This window comes from Cnephaeus nilssonii (genome assembly GCF_951640355.1).
Source record: "Cnephaeus nilssonii genome assembly, chromosome: 15".
Lineage (NCBI taxonomy): Eukaryota > Metazoa > Chordata > Mammalia > Chiroptera > Vespertilionidae > Cnephaeus > Cnephaeus nilssonii.
This window is the reverse complement of record NC_137086.1, coordinates 41,077,470-41,099,337: the sequence shown is the minus strand read 5'-3', so window position 1 is coordinate 41,099,337 and position 21,868 is coordinate 41,077,470. Positions and strand designations below refer to the sequence as shown.

The window sequence follows — 21,868 nt, the reverse complement described above, 5'->3', positions numbered from 1 at the left end:
GTAGGGTTTAAGCTTCTCTCCACCATTTCTAAGTCATGTTTCTTAAAATTTCAACTAGGCATTTTAAACAAGTATAGGATACTGAATTAATTTACCAAGCAAATGCACTATCTTTATTTGGGCCTTAATTTGGAAATAGAGATGGTTCAGAGGGCTGAAGGAAGTCATTTTTCTATTTATGAAAGGGACATTTGTTAGAGGAATTGACAATGAAATTATAACACTAAGTCAGTAAAAGAGTGTTGCATTGGGAAACACTCTTGTGTTGATGTATTTATTTGCATGTGCTACTTTGTTCCAGCTTAACTAAAACATACATCACAGGTTACAATAAAATAAAAGATACACAAATTGCAAAAGGGGAGGAAATGGATTAAAGGGAAAATAAGAGGGAGATGAAATAAGGAGTGAGAACATCACAGGAAAAATATACTGTGCAGAGTTTATTTCCTTGCTAAGAATGGCTCATGGATTTAGTTCTAAGCTTTCCAGTAGCAAATGAGGACAGACAATATTTATGAGATTCTCAAGCTGTAGAATGAAAACAAGCTAGTTTCTCTGAAGAGATAATATTTACCCATTCCAGAGAGAAAGCTGGGCGTCCGCATAGAGAAGCATTGTGAAAGGAAACGAACAACACGCTTCAGAAATCTCATGTGCAGATGACAAAACATTAAAATGTATTCCCTGAAACAGGTTCCCTCACCACCATGTATTTTAGGTAATCTATACCTGAAAGTCATAAAAAACAGAATGTCTTTTTTTTTTGACAGTTCTGAAATTCAGATTTCCAGCTACTTTTCCTGACATTCCTTCCCACTCCTGTACAATTTAAAGGCATTTTCACACTTTTATTCTGCTATTTGTGTTCAGCTTCCCCCTGATGTCACAGTGGGAAACAATTTGTCTTTCTGTTAGCTTTTGCCTTCTTTCCTGGGCCTCTGGCTTCCCCAGCCACCTCTGCCCCCACCCCAAACACAGGATCAGCCTCAGTTCTTGCTAGTGCCTAAACCTGTTCCAATTGGAGAATGATTCGTGTGCCCCCAACCCCCACAATCCAGTGCCCATCTTCGTGAGAGTCAGTGGTCCTTACACAGCTGGCTCTGGGGACCTGGAATCACCACTAGTGCCCTGAGTGCCCTTCATTGTCCCTCTTACTTGGGACCAGACACCCCAAGGATAGATCCTGGGCATCCATGTTTCCCTGTTGGCTTCTCTGTCCTTCCCTTTCCTAGGGTTGGTCCTCTAGGTCTCTTATGTACGCAGTGATGTCCTAGGATCAAGGCTTACCAAAATCTTGATGTGTAGGGACTCAAATCCCAGGTGACAGCTGTCTGACTTGAATGGTGTTGATTGTTCAATCTTTCCCCCCCATTTGCTATCCTTGGTCTTCCTGCCGGAAGGGCCACCTCAGCCAGTGGTTGCTATGATGGAGCCACCCCCTTCAACATGTCCACAGGCAAGTCTTCAAACCGGCCACATTGGAAGAAACAATTCACCCACATGGAGAAACTTACTAAATAGTGGCATTAGAACAACCATGCAGCTATTTTTTGATGTGTTAAATAAAATTCCTAAGGCATCTGACATCCCTTAATAAATCATTTTATCATCCACAACAAAAGATATCCAAAACAGTTTAAGAATAAAGATCAAGCTATTGGATCTACTTTGTCTCCATCCCCAACTCCACCAAAACACATAAATGAAATATTTTCACCCATGTAAGTTCTTGACTTTGAACCAATGTTTTTGATCCAACTCTAATACTTAACCAGGGGTCAGTAAAGGCAACACCCATGAATCTTTGAGCACAAAGACACACTAGCAGGGTTTGTCATCATAAACACATGCTGCATTATTCTCCCAAAGTGTCTGCAATTAGCTGATAAATCTAAGGAGTGTAAGAAGGGCCAAAAAATGTCAGCCAAGTGCTGTGATTCAATCCAGTAAAAACACAACTTTCCCAATCTTAACCTAAACCATCTGGAAGGAACGCATTGCCGCCAACAGAGTAAAATTTATCAGTGAGGGGGGGATGGGCAGGATTTGTCTGGCACTGTGGCTTCTATTAATGTGAAATGTCTGGTTTCAAAAGGTAGGAAGTCACAATAGCATTGGGTAGATTTGGGGGGTTTCCTTGTTTATTAGCAGCCTAGACTGCATGGTAAACACTCTGCCTGAACTTCCCCCACACAGCAAATCAGTGTAGGGGCTGGAGACTAGATGAGGATGGGAAGGCAAAGGATCCGTCCCCCCTCAGCACAGTAGTAGCCATGGAAGAGGTGTGGATGAAGCACTGGGGAATGGCTGGAGTGAAATCACTAGATGGAGTGGGAGGGGCTCACATAGAGTCGTGGTGATGTCAGAGCTGACAGTATAATTGGCCTGTAATGGAGACTGGTTAAAACCACTACATGCCTCAAATATAATCCATGTGAGGAGTTAGGTCCTGGCCCTGGTCCTGGACTTACCCTTCCTATGGTCCTTGACAAAACCTTTAACTTTCCTGAACCCCAATTTTGGGGAGCAATTTCATGTACTGAGTAACAGCTTAGAATCTGAAATCAAATTGCTTGGGCAGCTCATTCATGAGCAGTGTGGCCTTGGGCAAGTTGCATAGCCTCTCTGAGTCTCTGGTTCCTCAATTGTAGAAGTGGGATAAGAACAGTACCTATTGCACAAGTGTGTAGAGTTAGCAAGATTGAATGAGATAACATAGATAAAGCCCATAGCACAGAGCCTGAACTCAGATAAGTAAGTCCTCAACTAATGGTAGCTGTTATTATTGGGCCCCAAGCTCCACCCTGTACTGGCCTGTGGACTTGGAAAAGTTTAAAACTTTGAACCTCAGTCTCCTCTGCTATAAAATGGGGATAAGAAAAACACTGACCTGAATGGGCTGTATGATGGCAAAATGATAACAGACATGAAAGGAGAGATATTTAGTTTGTAAAGTCAGTTGGACTTAGGTGACAAAACTCATTGGATTGGAGGGTGAGGAAGAGAGTGAAATTCAAGGAAATCTGACAAGGATTTTGTTTGAGGACAGAACAAACAGATGTGATTGGTTAATACATAGCTATTCACAAGACTTAGGCCACCAGCCATAATGTACCCTTCATGAAAAAAATTCACCAAGAAATGTCTTCAGAACATCCTTAATAGTAAAGCACTTAGGAGAATGTCTGACAAATAAAAGCAGGTTTACAGTTGTATGTGAAACAGAGTTTATTCTTATATTATTATTTATTAATTATTTTATTATTTTCCATACAAATAACTGAAAACCACCTTTTGCCCACCCCATATATTTGGTCCTCAAACAATGATAGCTGTAATTATTACTTTTCTGATCACTACCACTACTGCTATTACTGTTGGGCCAAGATGGTAGCTCATAGATGATTACATCCCATCACCCAACACTGGCCTCAGGCTTAATTTCCTGGAAAAAAAACAAAACACAAAAAAAAACAAGGATGGCTAATAATACTTTCCTGTCAACTTTTGGAAATATTTCAAAAAGGAGCTATATGGGGAAACATGTTTAAAATCCATAAAGAACTATATAACTGCGACGTGTTGCTACTGGTATAGTTACTTTTGCACATCTCATTATATGTTGGCAGAGTGAGAGAGGCAGCAGAGCTTTGCCAAATAATAAAAGCTACTCAGTATATTTAAAGTGAAATCCATTGTGGACCAGTGCAGGTTGTATATAAGAGTTTATTTTTTGGACTCTAAAACCCAAGGTCCTTTTTCATAAAATTCTCAGTTTATACAGAGATTTTGCAAGAATCCTTAAAGGATTATAAATGTTGCATGGAGTATTAGGAACACCTCCTTTGCCATAGGCACACCTAAATTTTTTCCTAATTGCTCTGTCTCCTTCCCCAATATCCAAGCAATTTTCATTTACTTGGCCATTTTCTGATAGAGGGTGTGTGTGTGTGTGTGTGTGTGTGTGTGTGTGTGTGTGTGTATGTGTATAAAAGACCAGCCTCTTTTATTCATTCATTGCTGCCACACATCTTTCAGAGCATGTTCCTTAGTGTCTTATTTGGTGTTAAGGACACAATCTGCTTTGAAGATGTCGGGGCTTGGGACAGGCTAGTCCACAGGTGGTTAACTATTGACCAAATCCATCTGTATAGTTCTCTAAGATAAAACCTAGCAATTTTCCTTAATTTCACTCTCTCTGTCCAATGTGGATTTTGCCACCTAAGTCCTAATGATTTTACCAGTGAAATATTTCTGCATCCACCAACATTTTAGTATACATTACCATCCTTCAGAGGACTTTGTAATTATCTAATTATTTTTGGATTGTTTGTTCATTGTCTATCTTCCTCTTTAGACTATAAACTCTATGAGGGCAAGGATTGGACTTATTTTTACCCACTACTATATCCACAATGCCTAACCTGGCACATAGCAGGCACTTTCAAAAAAGTAAATATTTATTGAATAACTGGGACAATTTCTGCATGGCTTTAGAAACTGGCATTCTAACATATTATGTATTGGTCTTCCTTCTTTCCTGTAGTTAGAATCTTAGGGTCTTATTCCTCCTCTTTTAACACCTCCTTCTTCTTATCACACACCATCATCTTTGGGGATCATTTTCTCAGGGTACCTATTTCAACACTGTGGGTGTATCATATCTCCATGTCTAAGATCGAGATTGGCCTGCTTTGTAAAAGCCCTTGATGCCTTTACTTGGAAAAACATGTAGAGGTCTGTGTGTAGGGGGCAAGGCTCAGGCTCCCACAGAAAGACCATATGCACTATTACAGCTGATGGCAGAATGTACATTGGATAGGCCTGGGGACCATTGCTTTTAGTTTAAAAGGCCAGGCACCTTGGGATACACAACCAGCTCCTCCAAGCCTTCAGGACTGTCAATGTTTCCCCCATGAATTTTGAAACTACAGCAGATCCTCTAATAACATCGATTCAACTAATGTCATTTCATTATGTTTGCAATGCTGTAAAAACTCTTGTTTATATCAGCTAAGCTATGGTAAAATTGGTTTCAGTAATGTCATTTCACTGCAGTTCTAAGAACCTATTTACAATATTGAGGACTTACTGTATCTGATTTCTAATAAAATGAAAAAAAAAGAAAAAAGAAATCACCTTTCCTAACTAAATTCCACTCCATAATTTAAACCAATCATCACACTTATTATCAACTATGGACATTATCCTAGATCCATGTCTTTTCTACAGAATCTGAATTACTATTAATAAAATAAAAATGTATTATTATGCACACATCTTTCTGGGATTCATATATGACTTTATATATACTCTTACATTATACCAACCAAATACTCTACCATGCCAGAAACATTTTGAAGGTTTTACTGAATTTACAATAAAGCAAAAGTTTCTGTCTGGGTGGGAGCACTCAAATCACTGAAATAAAAGCTCCTCTTCTCTTGGTTAATTTCACTCTGAAGGAGTATAGGACAAACAAGGTTCTGAAACAGAGGAAATCCTTTTATTTTTTTTCCAGGAAATCACTTTCCTCTCTTGTTTTCAGAAGGAATGCTCAGATAACTGTGAACTTCAAAACGTAGTTTATTTAGTAAGATGAGCTTGTTGACCTGAATACTGGCGAAGGCAGTGGTTCTCCTTGAGAACTGACCCCTGTAGGGAGTGTTTCACTGGATTTTGTTCTAAATTCTGCTGTTGCTTTTGTAATAGATCTTAACAGATTCCTCGATACAGGAGGAGGAGCTGGGGGAGTTGGGGTTGGTTGCTGAGGATTAGGTGAGCATGGCTCTCTGCGATCTTTGTAGCCTCTTCCTGCTATTATTTTTATTACAGTTGGATTCATTAATAAGCCAAACGAAATAATAGCTTAGTTGAAATGACCGGCCTGAATGCCTGCAAAGTCTGAGCCTAATTAATGACTTCTGGGGCAAATACTTTTTAAAACAGATATTCTGCTCACTATAGAAACTATAATTGATTCTATTTCTGTGTCCAGGCAAATGTGCACCGAGTCCAGAATACCATCTTTTATAGATATGGCCTTGGAAAGAGAATGGGGAAAGGACGGAGGATTTTATATGACACCGAGCCACAAACATGCCGCCTCATCATGCAGTGTAGGGCATGCAACTCTCTAGGCTGCTGTACAATGAATAAATAAGCACAGCCCGACCTTGGACACCATCGGAAATACGACAAATGGGGCAGTCTCTGTCATCACACAATTTACCACTGACCCAGAGGAGCAGCACAGAGCACAAAAAAGACCCAAGAGCCAGGCAAGTGGTTCCAACTGGTGCTGCTGGAGGCAGGAAGGGTTCATGGTGGAGGAGCCACCAGGGCAGGCTCCACGGAGAAGACTGAAGCAGGGACTTGAGACAGCATTCAGATGTCGCAAAGGAGAGGAAGCAGCTTCCTCCAATCAAATAAGCCCGGCTTAAAAGGAGGGTGGCTACTGCAGAAGTGGTCTCCCCTGCCTCCCGCCCCTCTCCCCGCCCAGTGAGCTCTGGAAAGAGGCTTAGTTCTGTAAAGACAGGTACTTTCCGGGACTGTGTGAATGTGCTAAACTGTGATTGGAGGGAAGCCCGGAGCAGTTCTTAGTGGGATCTTGGAAGAGTAAGTGGCAGGGAAGGCCTGAAGATGGGCTTTGCCTTTTGTCATAGCTTTGCTAGGACCTGGACCATATTAGGGGCTACACTTCTTTCACATTCCCGTGTGCGGAAGGGGAGGTCAGCACAGGGTATGGTTTTATAAGTAAAATAAATACATATACCCCATGGAATAGATTTGCTCCTCAATTTTGCTGATCTTACAGCTTCTTCGTTAACAAGGATGTTCATGCCAAAACTTGCAAGAAATTCTTGCAAATACAGTTGTTTGCTCAATACTTGATCAAACACGCAGGAAGCTCTGAACACTGACTCACCCTCTCATTAATAGGAAGCCTGATGCAAGCTCAAATATTTATTCCAGGGAAATGCTCCTAGATGGAGGTGGCGTGGTGCCAGGAGCTGGTTTTTTTCTTCTCATAGACAGCGCGCGTGGTTCCAGGCACTGCCCTCAATTGCACACTAAGTGGGGACAGCTGGGAGCAGAAGCTGGCCTCTCAGTAAAGGCCAAGTGCTGGGATTCAAAACTGCAGACCATTTCAGTGTTATCTGAGCCCAGCTTTCAGGCAGGTTCCCGTTTCCCTGCCTGCAGCATTTTGATAAAGCAAACCAAGACCTGGAGCCTGGTTAGACATACTTTAACTCGAGGGCTGGCGCTGCATTTACCAGTTGTGGTCCCTGGAATTTCCCTGAAGAAGCCACAGTAACAGGAATAGCTTCTTCCTTCCCAGTTTTACTGGCTTAAAGGGCTGCAATCTTCCAACCAACCAAATTTTGTCTTGTAATTTTATCAACCAGATTCTGCAAAAGCAAGTAGGAATACGGTCCTCACAGGTAGAATCCTGATCAAGTGTGAGAGAAAGACGTTCCTTCCAGCCCGTGTCAGGCTTCCAGCTTCTCATGATGATGGAAATTCATCCGCCGAACAGAACCTGGGATTTTCAGAGATGCTCTCCACCGAGCAGTGAAAGGCAAGGGGCTCTCCCGCCCACGCTGGTGCACTGTCAGACACGTACATTCTGGTCTTGCCGCTGCTGTAACTGGGCGAACTGCATCAAGCCATTTCACAATTTTGCTTGTCAGTGCCTCCTTCTCTGACGTGGAGCTGCTTCCCGGCCTGGCCACATTATCAGAAGTGTCCTGTGGTCATTCACCTCAGGGCCATAGAGACAGACTTGAGTCTGATCCAGATCACAGCCCACGGATGTGTGGCCTTGGACAAGTTAGCTAATCTCTCTGTCCTTTAGACTATCTGCTTCTGTAGAGGGAGTAACAATATCTACATTAAATCGTGGTCATGAGAATTTGATGATAGTGTAAAATGATTTGCATGGTATCTAGCACAGGAGAATTTAAAAAAATGGTGGCATTTCTTATTTTCACCTTCCTAAGGAAATGAGTTGGGAGAGGGCATAGACTCTTGGGTCATGAAATTGAGTTCCAACCCCACCCTCCCCGTTACATCTATATGCCCTTGAGTAGGATGTTCGAGCTTCAGTTCCTTCACCTATAATATGGGAATAAGAGTATTTCCTTCACAGGGTTGTTATAATTTTTAAATGATATAATATTAAATGGGATTAAAGAACAATATTTGGATCCCAAATCAGCTATCTACAGCTGTTGATTTCTTTCTGTCTTTCCCTACGTCCCACCAATGAGAGACTAAAATGAAAAACAGGTGAGAGCACTTTGAAAAATAACACATCATACAAATCTGACACATGAGGACTTCTCCCTTAAAGTAGAGAGGGTTGAGGAACAGCAAAAAGACCAAAACAGGAGTCAGGCTGAGGAAGCAGAGAATTCGGGACTCGATGAATTCAGGCTCTGAGATTCTGTGGCAGTTTTCCATTTCCTCAGACATTCACAGCCCAAGTATTGTGGAAAGAGCAGGATCTCTGCAGCTAGACCTGGGTTCACATTCCCCATTCTACCATTATGAGCAGGCAGACTTGGGACAGTTTATCCAACCCACTTACATCTCAGTTTCCTCACCTGCAAAATGGAGGTAATGAATCCTTCTTCAGAGAGGGGGTTTTGAAGTGCCTAGCAGAGGAGTTGGTGCACAGAAGATGCTCAACAAATCCTAATGATTTTTCTTCTTCTTTATGGTGTTTATTTATTTGTTATCTAAAGGGGATATGGATAACTCATGATCTCTGAGAGCCTTGATTTCAAGCGTGATTGTTCTATTGTCAGCCTGTGTCTGACTATAGTTTCCCACAGTCCCTACAGTAAAATACTGTGGCCTTCAAGGCTCCCTATGACTTAGCCTCTGCTTGCTTCTTCACTTCATCTTCGGCCATTCTCCCCCATAAGTACTGTCCTTCTTACATTCTGCTATGCGTCATCTTAGGGCTTTGCTCTGCCAAGAATATTCTACCCGTGCTCTTCAATGAATAGTTCCATTTCATCCTTCAGGTCATCTCTTCAAAAGAGCCTGGATTCTTTGCCACCCCCTTCACTCTTAATCTCAGAACTGTAGTATGTTATTTATTTTATACCACATATCACAATTTTAATTATACATATTGATTTGCTTGTTTTTATGTGTCCTTCCCTCTAGATGATAAACTCCACTAGACTAGAGTCTCTCTGTCTGCTTTGCTTGTAATTGAATGGCCAGAGTCCACCCTAAGAGGTTTTCAATAAGCACTTGATGAGTAAATAAATACTAGCCCCTGCTTCTTAAAAATAAGGTCATTATGGGCAGAGACCTTTATAAACCACTTGAGCTTTTTGCAAGCTGCCCTGCACTCTTATTTTGGATAATTAAGCCCATTCCTATTTTATTATGAGAAAACAAGCAGCCACCACGCAACATCCATGGGCACAAGCTGCATTAGAAGCTTTAGATGGGGGGAAAAACGAGAACTTTCTTTTCAGTACCCACAAGGATAAATGAACCTAATTCTTAAAAATAGCCAACTTTTAGGCCATAATTATTTCTGTCTGACTTGAGAAAGATGAGCCCTGCTGCGCTTGTCCGTTTCCCTGTCCAAGCAAACAAATTAACAACCACCATAAATACAGGTTTCACGTATTGGAAGGATTGAAACCACTAGCATAACTCCCAGATAAAAGCCCCTAAGAATGCTATCATTCAGCTAAAAGTTTGGAGTCTCAAATTATTATTCTCTTTCCCTTTTTGGGAGACATATTTTGCTAAAAGTTCTTAAACATCTTTGGCATCATTTCCATTTGGGGGCGAGGAGAGCTTTATAAACATCCTGGCTCAAGCTGAGCTTGGGTGAGTTGTTAGGTTGAAATATTTAAGGACAACAGTGACTTATGCAAATAAAAATTATAATTTTTATTATGTAATAAAAATAATCCAAAGTACTTGGGGAGGAACCAACTCTTGAGTGAGGTAGGCACATGTCCCTGTTTAGAACCCAGTCATCTGGGGGCAGGACTTCTGCAGTAGCCTCATGCTAGAGCTCCTGCCCCTGGCTGTCCGCAGTCTCCCATCTAGATACACACTGCCATCAGATTCTCTTCTTAAACGTCACTTGTTAGACATTCAAAATGTTTCAGTGCTTACATCCTCTAAGTTGAAGTTAAAGCCTCTTCAAGGCTCTTGTCAATCTAGTTTCAACCCAATGTCTTGGCTTATGTCCCATTACTCCTGACTCCTTTACTCAAACTCTCCCACCAGACAGACAGGCATTATTATTGTCCTTGGAAAATGCGTTGCTCTGGGCTGAAGTCATGTCATCTCTTCTCTGGTGCTACCCATCACCCCACCTTGGTGGTTCAGGGGCTCAAGTCTGCCCCACTTTCTCATGAAGGCTCCAGCCCAGTATCATCCACCTCTGAGCTTCCAAAGGATTCATGGTCAGACCCAAATCCTGCTGTTAATCCTGTCTTGCACCATTTGGATGTTGTTTTATATGGTTATTGCAGTTCTTATTGTTTATATTGTCAAGGATGCCACCCTGACCCCAGATATTATTTACAGCAGCAGCCCCTCACCTGGGGATCCATAATTGTAACTGATACTTTTTTATTCTTTCAATTATTTCCACTTTCTGGTCAAGGGGGTTTGAGTGAGTTTCTGTTCTTGCAAACAAACACATCTGGAAGAAGATGGCTGTCATATGTGCATGCTTAAGATAGGAATGCCCAGCCAGAGGAGAGATTATTTTTCACAAATCTGAAAACTTAAGGTCTCATGTATCAATGTTCTGAAAGTATACCTGATGCATTTATTAAAAAGTGCAGATTCAAAAGATGCAGATTCCGGGCTCCATCCTATACTGACTACAAAAGAAGCCCTTTAGAATGGGGCCTGGGAATGAGTATTAGAAACAAGATTCTCAGGTGATCCTATAAAAGCCTAGCGACTGAATGGTGGAACAACCAGAACGACCGCTTGGCCAGTCGCTATGTTGTGCACTGACCACCAGGGGGCAGATGCTCAATGCAGGAGCTGCTCCCTGGTGGTCAGTGCACTCCCACAGTGGGAGCGCTGCTCAGCTGACTGGGATGAGTGGAGCTCCCACAGCGGGAGCAGCCACTCAGACGGCAGGTTCACAGCCGGTTGGCTGACTGGGATGAGAGGCTGCTCCCTGCAGGCAATGCCCCCAGCCAGTGTACAAATACCATGCACTGGGCCTCTAGTTTACATTTATATTTATTCAAGAAAATCTAGAGGAATGGGGGAATCTGACATTAATGTCTCTCATATGATGGTGAAGGGAAATGGAAGAGGAAATAATTCATACACCTTGAGAACCAATTGTTAAGTATTTTCATCAGTGTTAGCTTCTGCAATCTTTCAACAAGTCTATGATATGTCTTATCATCAATCCCTTAAACAAATAAGAAAATAAGTGAAATAACTCATCTAAGGATCTATAAGGGTGACTTGCTGGGCCAGCATTTAAACTCTGGGCTGACCAGCTCCAAAGTTCTCACTTCTCACTCTGCTGGAGTTCCTATCACACCCTGGAGGGAGGGAGGGGGAGCATGAAGACACATCCACGCTGGAGGTTTCCTAGGTCAGTCTGGGGGAGCTGGGCAAGTCCTGACACTGTGGCTGATAACCTCTGTGTCAAGACTTCCTTGACATCTAAGAGGACAGTGATTCTCTGAGCTCTGAATTTACATCCTAAACCCTGAGGCTGGAGCCTGGTGAGATCCACTTGGAGAAACCACTGGCTGTCTACCTGGTCCTCAAACTTAAAGGCACAGGCTGCAGTGTCTCTGGACTTCATTACAGGTGCAGCACACGCACTGACTGACCTTCTGGCTGAGGCTTTAAAGACCAGTGTCAGCCAATATGCCAGGTAGACCGAGGGCCTGGCCTGTGTATGGAAGGTGGAAAGGAGAGGCTCTAGAAGCCAGTGTCCTGTTTACTGACAGGAAAGGGCGGTGAAAATCCAGGTTGGGATGGAAAGGTGGTGATTGTACAAACCCTGGAGAACATTGAAGCCTTACTATTTGGGGATTATAGGTTTCAAGCAGTGGTTCTATTAAAAATCACCTGGGAAGATCTTAAAAAATGCTGCTCTAGGTGATTTCAAAGGTCATCCAGGGTAGAGAACCACTGGTTGAAAGTGCCTCCCATGGCCAAGTGCGACCAGTTGAACCTGCAAATTCTCTGAAGACAGCTTGTGCTCAGTTGTGGCTGGGGAAACCGAGGCCTGTAACTGCGCACCCTTAGCCACAGTCTGGGGTCAGCCTCAGTCCCCGACTGCCAGAGCAGGTTTCCCTTCCATGTTGAATTTCCCATTGTAGGGTAGAACTGGCACAGAGAATGAAGAAAGAAACAGGTGTGAAAGGCAGGAGGCAGAAGTGGGATAGGACAGATACGAAGATCTGCAAAGGAATGTTCTCTCAAGCAGGAAAACGCCAGCCTCGGAAGGATGGGGTTGGGGTATTTACAACAGATCAGGGGCAGAAGGGGCTCGAACGTCCAGTCTCAAAGGAGGCTCTACTCACTGAGTTGATGATGCCTTGCAGAGCCTGAAAGCCGTCGTTTACGGGAAATACGTGATCCTTGCTGTCCGCAATCCGGGCCAGCTGAGAACAAACACAAACACATATGGAGAACGCAGGAAAGCCACTGGGCTTAGGGGACTCCATCTCCTTTTAGAACCAGAGGAACTTGAGGCTTTGACTGGGCTCAGGGGCCTCACTGAAAAGCCCTCAGTAATAATGAGTTTACCAGCGGCCTCCCTGGAGTGAGCCCGGAATGGGGGGGGGGGGGGGGGGTGTTGGCGCCAGCTCTTACATTTGTTGTAATACTTCTTTCCTTGGGAGCAGAGGTAACATTGCCCAGCTAGATGAACATTTGGCCTGGGTTGGTGTATTTATGGATTTGGGGGCAGGCCGTTGGCTCATTTTTCTCCCATTCCACCCCAATTTCTGTTGGCAACTGTTTTCGAACCAAACAAACTCGTTTCCTTTCCGAGCAACTTTAAAAATAAATTCAAGCTTTGGTGTTGGGGAAGGCCAGCGAACGGGGACCCTTATCTTCACGCAACCTGCTCAGTGAGGAAAGGACCCTGGCCATGGTTTGGCTGCTCCTGCTTTAAGGAGCCGAGGACTGGAGAAAGGAAAAGCTGCTCTGTGAGCTTTACTACCCCCGCCCCATCTTCGCACATTTCTGCAATTGCCACGGTCACAGTCGGTGCCAGGGTGTTTACTGATTGCACAAGCACCACAGTGTCATTGGGAAATTTCAGAAAACCCAGGATAGTTAAAATACATTTATAAAAAGTTACTTATCATCCATGTATTCATCCACTCATCCCTCCATCCATCACATTTCTATTTTTGTTCATTTGACATATATTGTCTTTCATAGTTTTTCTAGGCAATATACACATATTTACTGAAACGCTGGACTCATACTATTCCCGATATTCTGCAATCCTAATTTATTTACTTAACAACATATCATGAGTGCTGTCCCATGTTATTAAAACAAAAAGAAATTACAAACTACACTGAGTAACGTTCATTTAGGTTGTTAGCAAATTTTCACAATTTGCTTATATATACTTGTATTTATATATACTTTTGCCCACTTGCTAATTATTTCCTTTTTTTTTTTGCATTGAAAATACACTGCATATTTAATGGAAGAAAGGGATGTTTGCCATTAAAAAAAGAAGATTCATCACATTAAATAAAAACAGCAACAATAAGTTTTCCAAGTTAATTCAGATCTATTTTGACACCTTGGCTGTTTAGCATCTACCAAGAAAGATGCTGCCTGGATGGTCTGTGTTAAAGGCCCCCACGTGCATCAGCAAATGGCTTTCCATTCCTTACTCGTCCAACAATTCCCTTCTTGCTTATTAGCATTTCTGGAAAAATACTCCATCTAAGAGCTGTTTATGCTCTGCTGCACCCTCTGCACTGAATCATTCACAAACTTGGTACGCTCCCAAACTGGAGGAAAACCAAGAGCATACCTGTGTTTCGTTGAAATCCTTTACCCCGACACAGTAAACAATTGCACCAAGGTCTCGGGATCTGTTAGCCTGGGGCAATGAGAGAAAAGACGTTAGAGAGAGAAGCAGAGGCAAACATACTCCTTTTGGATTAGCCAGACTAACTGCAACGATCAGGCATTTACTGAGCACCTACTTACTATATGTCAGATACCACAATGGAGAAGGTAATCCCTGTCCTCAAAGAGCTTATACTCCAGTGAACGTCCCACTCTAACCTAATGCATTGTGGGCATGAGGGAAGTGATTAGTCTAATGGGAAGTGATGAGAAAGAGCCACATAAATAGAGTCTTTGAAAGACAAGGAGAGGAAAAGGAAACTGTAGGCTAGGGTAAGTCGTATGAAATAATCTGGGGAAATGATTATCTTTTCTATTTCTCTGATGAGTTTTTTTTGGCTTACTTTTTCTTCCTCTGTGATGGCAGCATGGGATAATAGAAAGGATGTGGTCTTTGGAACCTGATATACCTGGGTTTGACACTTGGCTTTGCTCTAGAAAGTGTGATGGGGATTAAATGAGATAATAAGTGCAGAGCTCCTCATGCAAGGTCTAGGAGGATGCAGGTGCTCATAAATGTCAGTCTCCTTTAGAAATAAAGCCATTTTCATTGCCACAGAACACATTGGTTTCATGGTATGGGAATTATGGTCCAAATTTGAGTAGGTGAACACATGACCATTTTTTTTTAACAATTAAGTATCAAGAAGGCAACATAAAAAACAACATCCAAGTTTTGGCTTGGTTTTAATATTTGATTTGTGAAAGGCTCTGATAACAGATTTCAAAGTTCTTCTGCGTTTCAGAACAGAAAACAATAAGTGGAAATCCTTGGTATATACAGTAGGTGCTTAATAAATAATCGATAGTAAAGATATATTAGGTGCTCAATATGTGCATATTGATTTGAATTGTGTTCTTTCCCCCACTCTGTTAGTATGCAAATCCACTTGTGACTAATATTGAATTTTAGAAGGCACAGAAACACATATTTTTTCCTTCATGTTAGAAATATTTCTTGAGGCTTTCAGGATAAAACAAACTTTTAGACACAGTCTAGCCCCAGTCTTATCTGCAACAACTTCTGTGACCCTTTTCCTCCAGTTGGACTTAATATAGAATTATCAAAAATGGAAAGGTTCATTTGCGTTATATATCTTGAGTTTTATCTTTCTTTTTCAGAAACCCCCTTTCTATTAGTATTGGCACTCCAACTATTTTTCCAAGTTTGTATGTGCCATACCTAAAATTCTTTTCTACTAACCCCCATTTTAATCATCTGACAACTATCATTTATTTTATATTCAGTTATTTCCTTATTAGGGTTTTTACTTCATGTGACTGTTGTTTGGCACCCAGATAAGACATCCTGCATTCCCATTACATAGTGTCGACTTTAGAGAATAGAAATTATATCTATTCCCAAATGCTCAGGGAGTGCCTGTCATATTTACTGTGTGTTTCCCATTGTGAATTATCCCGTTGTGTTTCCCATTGCAGGGGAGTAATGTGCTCACCTGCATAATTTGATCATGCCCTTTGCCAGCAGAGGCTTCTACAAGCTGAACATGATGATTACATGGTAAGGCCCATGAGGGCAGCTACTGTCTCACTTATCACTGAGTGAATGAAGGAATGAATGAATGGATTAATATATACTTCTTGCTTGCTAAGGAAGCTAAATTTAAATTAAATAGTAGTCAAGAGCTTGAGGTAAGTGTAATGTTCTTATTAACTCCTCCCTGGGAGCCAGAACCTCCCTCCCTCACTGCCTAATTGTGTTTCTTTCTAAGTTGGCCTGAATAAGGCTTTGTCACTAATGAGGCTTTAATACATTCCCACGGTTAACTGGTTTCCTTGGGCCACTTATACATATAGCTCTCACATCTACAACTTGAAAGGAAAGGCTTTCTTAAGTATAAATGACTACTTTTTAATTTTTGAATAAATTCCCTTTTCTGAATCTCTTTATGCAAGCTGAAAGTTTCATTTAAAGAGCATCCGTTCACTTGCTTTGAGGAGTATTTTATGAGAACACAAAGAAAAGGAAAAAAGAAATTATCAAAGGAGAGATTACAATTTACTTTGCCTCCAATTAATATTCAACTTTGGTTCTTAGAGTGAGAATCTCACTGACTAATCCATTTTGCCAAGATTGGCTCTTACATATGTCAAGTAATTCTTTCCCCTCCTGTTTTTAGTAGAAAATATGAGGAAAATTTCAGAAAAAAAAAAAGTTTTTGCTTAAAAAGGATAGTGTTTCAAAACTGCTAAATCAATATAGTGCTTCCAATAAAAGTATGCTAGATATATTTTACCCCCCCCAAACATAGAGTAATATAGAAATATTTTAAAGAGGAAAAATATCTACCATGTATAAGACATGAAGATTCACTTTAAAAAATAAATTATTATTTTTTAAATGTATAAGACACTACTTTATCTAGGAGTTTTTTTGTTTTTTTATCAAGAGTAACTATCATTTTGGCCAAGTAGAAAGATTGCAGCCCATCTCAGAAGGAAGAAGCCCTTTTCCATGTCTGTTTAGACAGACACAGGCCGGACCATCGCTTACCTCCCTCTCTGAATAGTAAAAGAGATCTTCATGGAGTTCTCCATCAGTCAGAGCAATGATGACGCTGGCTGTCCTGTATCCTGCTCAACACAACACAGGCACGCTCAGTCCAATCTGCCACACCAAGGGAACCCTCTCTCAGCACTGAGAGGCTGTCTCTTCTAAGCTCAACCACCCGAGGTCAATATCTGGAGAATCAGCAACTTCTCTTTCGGGACTGGAAGCAATTCCAGCATGAAGAGTGCCGAGACAGACTCTAGGGGACGATAGGCTTTCTTTCTGGGTTTCTCAGTCTTATCTTAAACCAATGGCTAAACCTGGTGAAATGGTTTCTGGACTGAGCTAGGAATAACTCCAGTGACTCTTATTTCTGGGAACAAACTCTACCACCTGGGCTGTTCAGGAGTCCTTCTCACAGGCTGTAGCTGACCACATGCACCAGCCCTTGAAGAGCTGGGCAAAGAGTCCTAGTCATCGTGATTTACAAGCTGACTGAATCACAGCAGTTGGCAAAACCTACTAGAGTTTTTCCAGTAATTGTTAGGCATCTAGTAACATTGCTGATGGTTGAAATATATTAACAAGTGATGGTGCTGATGTTGGATCTGTTTTATTTGTTGTAGTTTAGAGTGAAATCAGAAGTGGACATCTCTACAGGCCCAGGAGAAAAATCCCCAATGCAATATTAAATCTTTTAAAAGAGATTTGCCTCAGATAAAGAAAGGCTATTCATAAAAGACACTATAGTAATTGTAATAATAGCCAAAATAATAATAATAATAATAATGATAATAATAAATATTAGTTCTATGTGCTAGGCACTCTATTAAGTAAAATTTTTGCTTTTTTTCAAAATTTAAATAAAAGAAATTTCAAACTGAACTGATATCTTAATCTTAACGCCATATCCAATCATAGTAATGAAGGGGTGAAGGGGCTTGGAGCCCAGAGAAGACATGAAAATTACAATTGACATAAAAATCCAAGACTTTACTAACCCATCCAAGTATTTACTAATTTAATGAATTCAAGATGCAAAACTATTCCCGGACATTGCAGACTGGGGCCCATAATGGGATCTAATTACTTTCATATCACTTTTCTTGACATCAACAGGATAGTAGCATTAGGCCTGGTACGTGTCATCTTTCTAAGCATTCCTTCTTCGTGATGAAGTGTGTGTCCAAGGATTCTAGGCAATATCAAATATGTCTTTTGAAACAAGAAATTACTGAGGCACTTTTTCAGAAGTAAACACAGAAAAAAGTTAACTAGTTCATCATGGTAGTTCATAAGATAGTCTTACCTTGACTGTTTTCATAATAAATCTGCTCGCTGGCCTGGAAAACACATGAAAGAGCCATTAGACAGATAGCCACTGTTTGCTACTCCAAATCCAATACTGGGCAGTGGGCTCTGGTGTTGGGTACACAGCCATCGCTCAGTCTTGATTCTTCATGGAATCCACCCACACTTCACACAGATATCAATGGATCACCTTCATCTAAAGTTACCTTGACATTTAACCAATATACTTGTGAACATGGATTAATGTCTTACTTCTCATAGACTGGGACTTGTTCTCTTCAAGATTGAAGTCACTGAAATTCTGTCTCAATCACTGAAGCAACATGTAGAAAAGGTGATCGTGGGAATGGGGAGCACTTGCATGTGGCGTGACTCCTGTCAGCCAAGCATTAGCCAACAAACCTTTCACCAGTGTCAGGGAAGGAGCAAGGAAATCTCCCAGTTCTTTTGGATAGCATTATCAGCGTATAAGTTTATGGGGAATTTTTCTTACTCTCTTGCCATTGGGTGTCATTCAGTTCCCTCAATGCAAATGCCTCATCATCAGCCATCCTTAGGTTGATGTTTCCGTGTCACACTTTATGTTTGGAATTGAAAACTGTTATAAAATTACCCTCTGAAATCCTTCATGCATGTAAGTATCTCCTCCTGGCAGGACCTTCTGGAGTTCCTCAAGGCCTTGACGAATCTGTTCTCTGAAATCCAAAGACACCCGATTAGTCATATTAGAGCATTTTTTTTATTGTGCTGTGTACATGTGCATTAGTCTTTTCCTTATCTCTGTGGATAGTCTATACTGCCCCAATGGTCCCCCAAAAGCCTGTCAGGGGGAAAGTCTTTGTAGTACGTCACCCATGCAGGGTCAGCCATTCGGCCATAGCATAGGATGAGTGAGATTTTAAAGCCCCTTCTAGAGGAATCTCCATCTGCTCATGAAAGTCTTCCATTTCTGTTTTTAATTATTATTAAATTTAAAGAAAGAGGAATGGAGACAGAGACAGAGGGAGAGAGAGAGAGAGTGGAAGAGAGAGAGAGAGAGAGAGAGAGAGAGAGAGAGAGAGAGAGAGAGAGAGAAACATTGATTTGTTGTTCGGTCGTTTCCCCTATTTATGCATTTACTGGTTGGTTCCTGAATGTGTCCTGACCGGGGATCAAACCTGCAACCTTGGCTATGGGGACGACACTCTACCCAACTGAGCTCCCCAGGAAGGGCTTCCATCTCTCTAACAGGACAGAGTTTTCATTCTACACTGGAAATGAGCCTTAAAATGCACCTGCTCCTGCGGGGACACACAGCAACTTCAGCACCTTTATGTCAGGAAGCAAATGGCTCTTGTGAACCAGAAAGAGGCGAGTACCAAGAAACCAGGGCCAGGCCACCACAAGGACCACGGGTGGGAGGGGCACGCGTCCGGCGTGGACTCTGCCACCCGCAGAGCTGTGCCGAAGGAAACCGTGTAGTCAGCTCTGAAAACAAAAGTCTAGGCAAGCTATGCTTTCCAGGACAACAGCGAGTGTTTTCTGTGGCTGATGCCTGTGTTTTCTTACTCCGGTTGCTCGAGGTGGCCCTGGGGCGGGAAGAGGAAGTGGGTTACGGCATTAGGAAAGGGTCTGACTGAAAAGTGGGAAACATGAATGGTCTGGGGACCAAATGGAATCTTTGTGGACCATCTCTCTGGGATGCAAGATAGGTTCCTGTCTTTTAAATAGCCCCACGCTGTAACGAAAGGGCAAGAAAGTGTAATTTCTGAAAAAAAACATTAGCCTGATTCATAAACTGTAAGCCTATGGAAAGTTTGAAATTACCTTCTTCTCACTGGGGTCTCTTTAGTGACAGAGGGTGGGGGTGCACTATTTACATGAGGAAGGGAAGCTTCTTTTGAGTAGGCAAAGAACCCAACATTTATTAGGCATCTGCTATGTATAAGGTCCTACTCAAAGGTTTGTTTTCATCCTCTCACTAACCATGCAAAGTGGGTAATATTGACCACATATGATAGGTGAGACAATTTGGGTTTAGAGATTAGGTAGATCAGAGACTTGAATTCAAATCTGTCTGACTTAAAAAGGCGTTCTATTCTGCCAAGCAGCCTGCTAGCACACAGCAGTGCTGGAGAAGTGGGAAGTTTTCAGTAACACTTGAATTAGTAAAGAGCAATAGCAATTTCTAACACCATCTGAGTACTTAAAGTGTGCCAAGCTCTGTTCGAAATACACCACACACAATAATTCACTGATGCCTTATAAAAAATAGCTCTTTTTAATAGATAACAGTTATTTCCATTTCACACAGAAGGAAACTGAGTCACAGAGAGGCTAAGGAACTTTCCCAAAGCCCTGTAAGTACTAAGAGACAGAGGTAGGATTAGAACCTAGAGACCCTGTTAACTGTCTCATAACCATGATAACTGTCTCTCTTTTGAATGAATGAATGACATTTATTGCTGGTCTATTCTGGCAATTGCTTGGGAGAAAGTCTAATGCAAAATTAACCTTTTGTTAAAACTGATATAATGGTGTAGCCATGGATGAGGCTGGATCTGCAGGCTGTTGGAGGGTTTAAAAGACAAACTGAAAAGGGGTTCACCTGAGCTCGCCCCTGGCCTAGGCTACTGATGTTTCGCAGGTGGAATAGTGAAGTCCAGGTAACTCAGACTATGGGAAATGTACTGACTATTGTTTCATTGTCCCATCAGTGCCCAAATATCCGACCACATGCTCAGCTGCACAAGTCAAAACTGGAACCCTTCCTTGACCCTCTACCTTGGCTCTCCGCTCTCTTTACACGCCCCTACATAATCTATCATCAAATTCCATTAGTTCTACTCCAAACATATCATGGAACCTCTCTATCTCCTCTGCCAATGCCATGGTCTGAGCCACTATCACCTCTGGCTTAGGCCCCTGGGAAAGTCACTGGCTATCTTTCCACTGCCCTCTTTCCCCTCTTCATTATCCACACGGCTGCCGGGATGTTTCTAAAATATTGATCAAAACATGCCACTCACTCCCCTGCTCAAAACCCTTCAATAGCAGACAATGGTACTTGGGATAAATCCCAAATCCTTGCCCTGGCCTTCGAGTGCCTACATGATGACTCCTGTGCCTCCCGGACAGCGGCATGGGCACCACTCGGCCCCACTCTCTGCGCGGGAGCCCCGTGGGCTTTCCTAAGCTCCTTCTCCAACAGACTCCCCACCTGCAATCACCGCTGTCCATGGACTGGGGAGACTTTTTGCCTAGCTCGGCACTGGGCGAATTCTTACCCAGCTTTCAGTCCCAACTTCACTGTCGATTGCTCAAAGTAGCCTTGTTAGACTTCCCCAGTTCAAATGAGCTCCCTCAACTAAATTTGCTCATGGAACCCCACAACTTTTGTTTCATAGCACTTGCAACATTTTATAACGTTTGATTGTGTAATTATTTGTAAGGTCCCCCCCTCCCCGCCCCAGTTTTGGGCTTTAAACCCCATGAGAGCTGAGCCATGTCTGGTTTGGTCTCCATTGTATCTTCTATGTCTACTACAGTTCCTGGAACATTCTAGATATTCAACAAATATTTACTGAAGAGGTGAGAGGAGGGAACAGATGCCTCCACTTTAATCATCCTGTGAAGAGGTCAACCTTGGGGGCAGGGATTAGCTTCACTTGGCATGTGGAGGAAGGCCAGGCAGGAACTGCCCTGGTAAAGGACTTTAGGTGTGTGCCCATGTGGTGGTTATAAAACCATTCTCTATGTTGTACTCCTTTACATGACCCCCACCAAAAGGCATAGTTTAATTTAAACCCTATGGTTTAGTAATGAAAAAAGGCATACCTCTGTGGTTTGGAAGGAAGGGTAAAGATGAGGGCAGCGTCCTCCACCAAGGCCACCATTGGGAGGACAGAGGGAGGCCCAGCCAGC

At 42.2% G+C, this 21,868-nt stretch overlaps 1 protein-coding gene across 1 annotated transcript in view; it reads right to left on the bottom strand.

The window, feature by feature from the left end:
- Positions 1-21,868, bottom strand: part of ANTXR1 (ANTXR cell adhesion molecule 1) — a 215,106-nt gene that overhangs the window by 145,024 nt on the left and 48,214 nt on the right. Inside the window, exons 4-8 of the mRNA XM_079792527.1 lie at positions 18,579-18,660; positions 17,964-17,997; positions 16,658-16,737; positions 14,045-14,113; positions 12,564-12,644 (exon numbers count right to left, since the gene is read on the bottom strand). Coding sequence (XP_079648653.1) covers positions 12,564-12,644; positions 14,045-14,113; positions 16,658-16,737; positions 17,964-17,997; positions 18,579-18,660 — 346 coding nt within the window. The remainder of the gene's footprint in view (positions 1-12,563; positions 12,645-14,044; positions 14,114-16,657; positions 16,738-17,963; positions 17,998-18,578; positions 18,661-21,868) is intronic.